This window comes from Numida meleagris, chromosome 6, assembly GCF_002078875.1.
Source record: "Numida meleagris isolate 19003 breed g44 Domestic line chromosome 6, NumMel1.0, whole genome shotgun sequence".
Taxonomy (NCBI): domain Eukaryota; kingdom Metazoa; phylum Chordata; class Aves; order Galliformes; family Numididae; genus Numida; species Numida meleagris.
In genome coordinates this window covers 13714965-13724538 of record NC_034414.1, presented here as the reverse complement: position 1 = coordinate 13724538, position 9574 = coordinate 13714965, and the positions used below count along the sequence as shown (strand labels likewise).

At 44.3% G+C, this 9574-nt stretch overlaps 1 protein-coding gene across 2 annotated transcripts in view; it reads left to right on the top strand.

Moving 5' to 3' along the window:
- KCNQ1 (potassium voltage-gated channel subfamily Q member 1) overlaps positions 698 to 9574 on the top strand; it is a 330702-nt gene continuing 321825 nt past the window's right edge. The window contains exon 1 of one of the 2 annotated variants that reach the window (XM_021402549.1): positions 698 to 1216. In XM_021402549.1, coding sequence (XP_021258224.1) covers positions 819 to 1216 — 398 coding nt within the window. In that variant the 5' untranslated portion in view covers positions 698 to 818. Of the gene's footprint in view, positions 1217 to 4094; positions 4161 to 9574 lie in introns of those variants that run through there. The other variant, XM_021402550.1, reaches the window with a different exon arrangement.

Genomic DNA, 9574 nt, shown 5'->3' with positions numbered 1-9574 from the left:
AATAACCTGGTATTTATTACCAAGCCTCTGCACCCTTCCACAAAAGTGGTGGTGAGAGACCCAGCTGGCAGGCAATGCAATCCTGTGGAACTATGCTTATTGTTCTACAACTTGCCTAATTACCCAGCTGTTTGCTCCCCGGTATTACTGTAGTATCTAAGACTGCAAGCCTGATGGCCAAACCCTTTTTCATAGAAGTGTTTGAGCTGGAAGGGACCCTTAAAGGCCATCTAGTCCAATTCCCCTGCGGTGATCAGGGACTCATACTAGATCAGGTGCTCAGAGCCCCGTTCAGCCTGACCTTGGCTGTATCCACACACGGGTCTTCCACCACCTCTCTGGGCAACTGTGCCGGGATTAAACATAAACCTGCATAAAACCTGTCCTTTTTACTCTTACTAAAAGCATCCCCGTGGCAGAAGGTTCTGTTTTGGAGCTCTCCTCCCCACTGCTGAACACCAGCATAAAGCAGCCGACCCCGAAGGCTCTGGCACTCCACAGCGTGGGGAAGGCGTGGGGTCACACCCCGGCTCGTGCCGCTGTCAGCCCCGCACAAACTCTTCGGGAGCTGAGGGCGGCTACGCGGGCAGGTGCAGCGCGCGCCGGAGGCGGGGCAGCGCCTCCGCGCGGGCGGCCCCAGAGCTGCGGGCAGGGCACGGCCCGGCCCCGACACGCCCCGTCTCGGCACCCCCTCACCTTTCCTGGCCTGGAGCCGCCCCCGAGGGGCCGGGCCAGCAGCGGCGGGAGGACACCCGGCGCTGGCCGGCGGCTCGCTGAAGCAGCGCAGCCCCGGAGCCGCCGCCGCCGCCTCCTCAGCCATGTCCTCCAGCTCTCCCCCGGGCGAGCGCAGGAGACGGAGCCTGGGCCGGCTCTCGCTGCCCAGGAAGGGCAGCATGACGCCCGGCAAGAAGCCTTCCTCGCTGGAGCTGGCCGAGAGCGCCCCGAACGCCCACTACGCTCCGCTCCCCGAGGCGCAGGGCGGGCAGCCGCCGGCGGGCAGCGGTCCCGGACCCGCGCGGGAGCGGCCGCCGCACCCGAGGAGCGAGGTGGTGGTGGTGGGCGCGGACAGCGCGCGGCCCCCGGTCAGCCTGGACCCCCGCGTCTCCATCTACAGCCTCCGCAAGCCGCTGCTGAGCCGCAGCAACATCCAGGGCCGGGTGTACAACTTCTTGGAGCGGCCGACGGGCTGGAAGTGCTTCGTGTACCACTTCACCGTGTGAGTAGCCGTCCCGCGCCCGATCCACCTGCGCCTCGCGGCCGGGTTCGGCCCTTACAGCGGTTTTCTTCCGAGCAAGTGCCCGGGGCTGTCCCTGAGGGAGAGGCGTCCCCTCCCGGCTGCTGCCCGGCAGTCCCGCCCGGTGCGGCGCGCAGTCGGTGTGTAGCAGCGCCGTAGTCCTGCAGGGAGAGCAGCGAGGAAGGGACGCTCCTCTCTCTGGCTTTTTAAGCTTTATTTTGATTGCTTTTCTTCCTTTGGACCGGCTCCTCGCCCTCTCGGGTCCGAATGCTACCGCTGCTGTTTTTAGGCAGGAAGGGGGATGACTCTGGGAGGATGTTAGAGTTGCAAGCTAGTTAGAAACGTTGAGTGCAACCAGCAGAGGTCTGTGCCCATCCTCAGCCGTCGCCTATCGGTTGCTGGGAGGATCTCTGCAAGTGAACCCTTGAGAGATCAGTGCTTTTTAATCGTGGGAGGTTTGCGTGGCCCTCGAGACGTTTCCGTGTCTTAAAGGTAGTGAATAAGGTCAGGCCGAGCGGCGGGACCTGTTTGTGTCTCTGTGTGGATGGGCTGATGGCTGGACTAGGTGGTCTTAGTGGTCTTTTCCAACGTTACTGATTCTGTGACTCTGTTGGTTGTGTACGTATGCACGCCTATATACGCTACATACGCATGAACTTATTTCAAGAACTAGAGGTGAAAGTATTTTATGGGTCGGATCTGAAGATAAAAGACTTCTGTTGAAATTTAATCACGATGATCTTATTGCATGCAGATTTACAATTCTAAGTCACTGTTATTTCGAAGTAAGTTGAGGCTGGTGTGCCAGTTTTTGCATTTTGGGATTCTGGAGTGAGGTAAGTTGTACCACCGTTGTTTTAGAGGAGGGAAAACAGCTGTAGTCAGAGTGTATTTTGGTGGGAGTTGGCTGTGTGCAGCTGCTAAGATAATTGTGGGTCTTGCTCTGTTTCAGATTATCATAATGCTATTAGATGACAAAGCAACTAACGGCCGTAATTACAAAGCGTCAAATTGTTCTGAGTGAACAACATACAACCCTTTGAGGAACAGGAAAATCTCTAAAAGGAGATTGAAGCAGCGGTCTTTCATAGTGTTGACTCTTTTCTATTGCGTGGAATTATGTGCAGAGGAGACAGTAAACCTTGTTGAGTATCTTACCTAATCTTCTTCAAATCTTAGTGCTTATCTTAAGAAAAAGATCTTGGAAAGGACTGTTAGATCTATTTATTTCTGTAGGAATCTAGCCTGGATTTTAACCGTTCTCACAAGTATTAACAATACAGATAAATCCTATCTGTGCTGGGAGATTGGCATATGTACCACAAGCCGTCGTCTGCCTCTCCCTCAGTACACTCTTATTCGTGCTATGAGCATTGACCCTGTGCTTCTCTTTTTCTGGTAGAGCTGTTTTGATGCAGTGGTGAATGACAGCAGTAGTAAATATTTTCCAGCTTTTTACTAAGTATTGTGCAAATTCTCTGTCTTAGGACTTTAAAGAGACAGAAGGGTGTACTCGTGTCCTAGTGTGTTCCTCGCAAGGCAATCTGTAAGTGCAGTCTGTGTGTTTTCAGGCAGCTCTGCTCAGATTTCCCCCAGCAGAGGGAATTGAGTTTGTACCAGCCTCAACCATCCCGACATCTTCCTATTTCTGTGGCTGATAAGCCTGCGCTTTCTGTGCCTGTGATGATAATGTTTGAGTTTACTGGTCTTTGGTCCATACCCTTCCAACTCTTTCTTGTTTTCTGGGGAATGCTTTCTTTGAGTACTGCTGCTGCCAGCAAGATGCTGAGGGTTGGTTGCTTAATTCCTGCAGTGCATGAGCTTGATATTAAAGTTAATGGACAAGGCATGCAGTTGATCTGATTCAGTGAAACTGTGTTCTGGAGATGTGGGACCTGATTTCTGCACGTGCTTTGTTAGATTATTTTGCATGCAAAATCCCTTCCCAAAATGAGCTCAAGAGACCGATGTCACTTACGTAGTTCCTCTTTGTCGTTCCCTCTGCTGGCTACCCCCTGCTTTGTTCTGGGGGATTTCAATTGCATGAGAGGTCTCAGTTTCTTTTAAAGGTTCAGAAGGTAAGAAGGTAGAGCAGTGTTAAACTAGTGAATAAAGACCAAAACTGGATAGAGTTCTGGCCAAGATGTTGCCCAAAGATAGGAGTACAGTGGCCTGTATTTTCTCTCTATTGCACTCATCTACATCATGGAGAGTATGTAGCTATCTTCTTAGTTATAGACTGAAATGATAGACTTAAAAACGCTATGGAACAGTCAAAGTAACTTCTTCTGGACCTGTGCCTCTGGTTGTTTAAAGCCTGTTTATTAAGCAAGAAGAGCTACATCTGATTGTCACACAGATTGACAATACCCAAAATACCTCTTTTCCAAGAGGCAGAATGTACGTTCTTTCTCTCTTGGTGATGGTTTTAATTTCCCAGGATAATGAGATATCAAAGTCTCCGATTAAATCTATTGAGCTCTGCAAAAATCTCTTCTGAGCTGTCTTATTTACCCAGAGCAGGAACATCCTGAGTGAGCAGAATAATAAATGAATTATTGTACCCAATTGTACTAGATTTCTATAAGCTGTAGAGATAGTTTCTATGGAGGGAAGGAGTGGAGAAAGGGCTATTAATTAGCCACTCTAAAAGCCTGACAAAAATACTAGTGGAGGTGATAGAAACTTTTCTTTCAGCTACATGATGTTACATTGAACTTAATTTAAATACACAAAGTGTGTAGTATACGTACACTGAATTCTACTTGTGCAAATAAAGAGCTGGAGATTTACATGCATAGTTTCTGCAAACACAACTACTGGTTGCTTAGAAACTTGCATTTTGCACATCAGAGTCAGAGCTTGCCCTGTGGCATGGTTATATGTAAATGTCCTTCTGGAACCACCAAACCCATGGCTGTCACAGGTGAGGAAATGAGTGGGTGCCACTGTTCTCATTGACCTTTGGAGCTAGGGCATCTTATCACACTTATCTTAGTGGTGTGCCTTGAGATACTGCCTTTGAGTGGTGAAATGTTCTGTAGTGTTAGCCAATCATGTTTTGAGGCCATGTGAAGAGAGGTGGTGGGGTGAAAGAAACTTAATTTCTGTCTTTATAGTGACTCGCTGAAATCCTGAGACTCTGTTCCTGTGTTGGAAATGACTATAAAGAACGAGTCCTCAGATCTTTGTTAAAAAATAAATAAATAATAGATTAGATTTTCAGGGGGGAAGACTTTCTTTTCACCTTCTGTAAATAGTTTAAAATCCAATGTCTTAATGTGTTTGAAGAAGTTATGAGCTTTCTGGTGTTTTCCTTAGTCTTCTGTATGGCAAATAACTTCTGGCAACATGTACTGTGTGTTGACTTCCTGTGCTCTTTGAAGTGTTGGCCATTATCAGAGAGAAAAATTCACAAGTAGATGGATCATTGGTCTGTTCATGTATTGCAACTCTCTTAAGTTGCCATGCAAGATAAGTCCTCTATCTTATCTTTGCATTGATTTATGTACCCAGTTCAATTTACTTTGCTTTGTATATGTTCGATTTAATCAACCATGATTGTGATTGAATTTTCTTTGAATCCTGAGATGTTTACATAAGCTCGGACTGGCTGGTGGCTGGGATTTGGGAAACTAGTCTGTAAAGGCAGATGGCAACTCAGAAGTGTGACTGCAGAGATGAGGAAAAAAGGCAGCTATGTGGGCTGCTCCTAAAGTAATGCCTCCTATTTTATTTTGTTGGCCTACAACATCAGAAGCAGGTGGACGCTGGTGGTATGGCAGTAGAGGTTGAACCTTCCCTCCAATATTCATACATTTTGTTGATGTGTGACAGGTGGCAGCAGAGAGGCAGTCTGACAAAATAGTGTCTGACGTGGAAGTGTGGATGAAGCAAAGGGGTGTCACTGAATTTCTCCATGTGGAAAAAAATGCACCCATTGATATTCATTAACGCTTGCTGAGCGTTGGTGAAACCCATAGCTCATGGTGGTGTCTCTTTGGAAAATAGAGTTTTATAGATGTTCGAGATCACACAACTGCTTAAGGAGCATAACTGGACAAAATGAAGTGGAAACAAAGTGATAAACATAGCTTCCTCCTGCCCTATCACAAAATCTAGTGACTGGTTCATGGCAAAGTGGACATCTTTGCAACCTAGTGTGCTGCGTTTTTCAGTATGTCTGGTTACGTTTTTATGTGAAATAAAAGGGATCAGAAAGAAAACTTTCCCTACTCCCAGATAGGAGATGAGGTTTTGCCTGGCTCACTACCATAGCTGGCTGAATGCATAAGACAGCACGCTAATGGTTAGGAGTTGCTGTTGCAGGATTTGCTCTGTTGCCAGCCATTCAGATACGTTTTTGAGTCTTGGGCAGATTTCTGATACAGAGCTGTGAAATTAGTTTCTTTGAGTGTTGTGTATCCACTGTGGTACTGGAGAAGTAGTCCAGAAAAAATGTGAAATTAGCTCCAGAGTATAACCTGGTATCCTATCAAAAATGGCTAGTTATGTACAGCACACATTTTCAATAAAGATGAAACGTTTCAGTCAATAGTATTTTAAATCTTATTAGGTGAACAAAGCATGATAATTTCTTGCTGTGCGAGCAAAGTGACAGCTGAAAAAAAAAAAATTTAGTTCAGCACAGATGTTGTGCAGAAGGAACTTAAAGGTTTTTCTGCTCCCTCCTTCCCTGCTGCATGACACAATGCAGCTCCTTAGCTACAACTTTGCACGAAGGTGCTTCTTTGGACTTGTGTGATAGAGACAGTATTTGTGTTGGGCAGCATACAGATTTCCTCTCTTGCCTTGTGCCGTATTTCCCAACCTGTGACTTGACAGAAGCTTGGAGCTGCGTGAAGTGAGGGAGCTCTGTGGGGACAAAAAAGCCTTTGCAATTGTACTGACGATGTTCAGGCTTTTGAGTAGCTGATGGGAACAGGAAGCTGTAAACTTCTGAACATTAATGCTTGGTGAAGACCAAGTTGTGTGTGATGGATGAACAGCTCTGTGGAATTTGTGCATAAAGGTGATAAATGTTATCAATTTGGGCAGGCTTTCCTGCAGGTAGGCTTTCTCCTCTCTTTTCCAATCGTCCTTCCAATTTAACATTCCAAGTTCTTCTCTCGTGTTTGCTTTCCTCCGGGAGAATAATTATTCTAGCTTTAAAAGTTGCACATGAATGATCTTACAAAAACAAGTAAGTGCAGTATTCACATTTCTGTATCTGTCAAATGGTTGGCTGGGCAATTCTGGCACACTTCTGTGCCCTAGCTCTTCAAGTTCCAGGAAAAAGAAAAAAAAAACAAAAACATGTAAGGCTGTCTAGATAGGCCTCTTTCAAAACCTTCATTGCAATAGAATCAAAGCTAAAGTTGGGATTCAATTGCAGTGAGCTAATTAGGCTGAGCTCCAAGTGCCTGAGCAGCGGATGTATTACAAACAGTGGTGCCAACATGTGCTGTTGGGGGCTATGCACAGGCACAGTGCTTTCCTGACTTTAAACTCTGCAGTACCTCATTAATTTTGTGTGTTAATAGATTGTTGAATGTGCTCTGATGGCTGAACACAAAAGCTGTGAACACTTGCTCATTCAGTTTCAGTTGTAAACCGCTTTCTTGTTGGGGGCAAGGTGTTTTCTTCTGCCATCAAGAGGTCCAACACAAGTTTCAAATCAGTTGGAAAGTTGCCAGTTGCAAATAAGCCTAGTGGATGCACTTATTTGAGCTAGAGGCTGGGAAGAAAGATGTCTGAGGTTTTTCTGTGATGTACTGGCTCTTCCCATACAGTCATGCTTCATCAGCATAAGGGCCTGTGAGATCCATTGTAATATCTGTAATGGGAGAGCATGTGTTTGCAAGCTTCTACTATGGTAGTAACGGCTGTATTTTAACACCTACAAGTCCCACGTGTCATAACAGAGACTGCTTTTGCAGTCAAGTTTATTGCTGTTTTTTAGACAATAATTGAAAGATTTAAAAAGATTAAAAGAAGGAAATTCTGAAGCTTCTCTAAATCAAGTAGTTTGGCCACCTGTTGTGTATGCATTGGTAGTAGGTGCGTACAATAGGGCCTGGATGAATGTGTAGATATAGAGCAAGTAGTTGGTAAAAAACGAACAACAAAGTACTGTACCACGTTTTTTAAATGGGAGTTTCCTCCCTTAGCACCCACACTTTACAGCGGAAAACTTAGAATCGGGAAAATTCACAATTTAAACAAATAGGCAGGTGCAGGGTGTGCTGAAGCTTTCTTGAAGCTTAGGACAACCAGCATGGTAAAAGCAAATGTTGCCTTTGAACTGCCCCAGCATCAGATCTGTCTGTGATGTAAGTTGATGTATTGTCCAAAACCGTTCAGGGTTGTTGTTTGTTTTAGTGTCTGTGTGTGGGGACTTATTGCAGGGAATATCATAACCACTATAACTTACAGCCACAGAAATTTGTTCATTTGAAAGCTATAAGCCACTGAAAATAGGGAATTGTATTACAAGTTATTAGATGGCCTTGAGATACTCTTAGCGATCTGCCTAGAGTAGGTTTTATTACTTTTTTATATGTTCTTCACAGCCAATGTGATGTTTTTAATGTTTTATGAAAATGTCAACCAAAGCCAAAATAAACCTGGTACAGGGTTTCTGCATTTCTTTTCTTCTGCAAATATTGATCCTGACCTTTGAATTTCATATTAATGTTTTTAATGGGAATATAAATCTCACTCATATTTTACTAGTGCTGGTGGACTCAGATGTTATTTGACAATAATGTTTTGTCATATTTGTAATAGAAAAGTGAAATGTTTTTCATAGTTAGGAGTAAAACCTTATCCTTTGTGTGTCTTTGTTTGCTGGGATTACTTAAAAAGTAAATGCTTTGTTATATGACTTGATTTGTGCTTACTTCAAATGAGCTATAGTTCTTAGTTAACTTGGGCATCTCTGAACTCCAGTGCTTGGATTTACTAATCTTTTCTGCAAATGTACTCCATCGAGTATTGGGGATACATTTAATTGTTTTCCAGTTTTTAACAGTATTTTTTTCCTTGTGGCATTAATAAAACAAATTTTTTTCGATGGATAGGAAGACAAAATTGGGTCATTGTCTGAGAACAGAATGTCAGTCATAATAGGAAGCTTCCATCAGGTGACTTTCCTGTATTTTCTCAAGACATGAAATTTAACAGCAGAGTCGTGCTGCTGGTGGCAAAGATCACAGCTTTCCTCATCCCTAGTACAAAGTTTGCAGCTTGTGGTGAACGTATCTCCTTCTGAGAAGTAAGGAATTGCCTTCCAAGGATGTTCATTCCTGCAATAGCTATTCCTCTCCCAGCAAAACCACTTGGGCTGAAAATGATCTGGACTTGTCTGGACCCTTCTGTTTCTCAGTAACTCCTGAGGGCACCACATCCAACTAACAGCTGAAATGAAGGTGCCTTGTGTACTTGTAAGGATGTTGAGAAGTAGAGCAAAGGACAACAGCTGCAGGAAATAACTGCTGCTCATCCTTGCACTCTTTCAGTGCTTCTGCCCAATTATCTGTGCAGGGCAAGGAAGAGAGAGAGGAAGAGCTCAAAAGGAAAGACCTTCCATGCTATGGCTTTAAAAAAAACAAAAAAAAACAAACAAAAAAATCCTATGTTGATCCTGTTAAGAATCAGTGCTGTTTTCATTCTGTAAAATAAAAGCTTTGCCCATCATTTATAAGCTTAGGCAAATGGTCCTTGATTTCTTTCTAGTACTCTAAGTAGATGTGGTTGTGAGAATATCCATTTTGTTTGTTATTTACTACTTTGTTATTCACTACTTCAGTGTCTTAGAAGACACTGAAATGTGATCAAACCGTACAATGAGCAAATAAATAAAAGTGCATTGCTTTATCCATTGCGTGAGTAAACTTAATGTGATTACGTGCTGTTATCTTATCAGTGAACCAGAAAATATTGATAATGCATTAGCTCAGCACTTCACAGAGAATAAACCTCTTCACTCGGTGTTTCCTCTGTCAACAGGTCGTCCAGCATCCTAGTGCTAAACAGCCTGAGCTCCCCATTTTGGCTGTATATATAACGTGTGGTAGGTAGAGATGTGTGAGCAGTCATGTTCCTTGTATGCCTTCATAGTTCTGTTCATTCAGGACGGCTCTTTGTAGCTTTGTTTGCTATTATGGCATGATCTTATTTGGATAACTATGTTTGAAGAGTAAGAATGAGGAGAATGCTACAAGAATCACGAGTGTGAAAACAAGGCCTTCAGATTTTAAAAGTGCAAGACTGTTGCTGTACTTGTCTTAATTTTAGCTGTTCTTGGGCATGTCACTTACTTGTTGCACTGCCAAATAC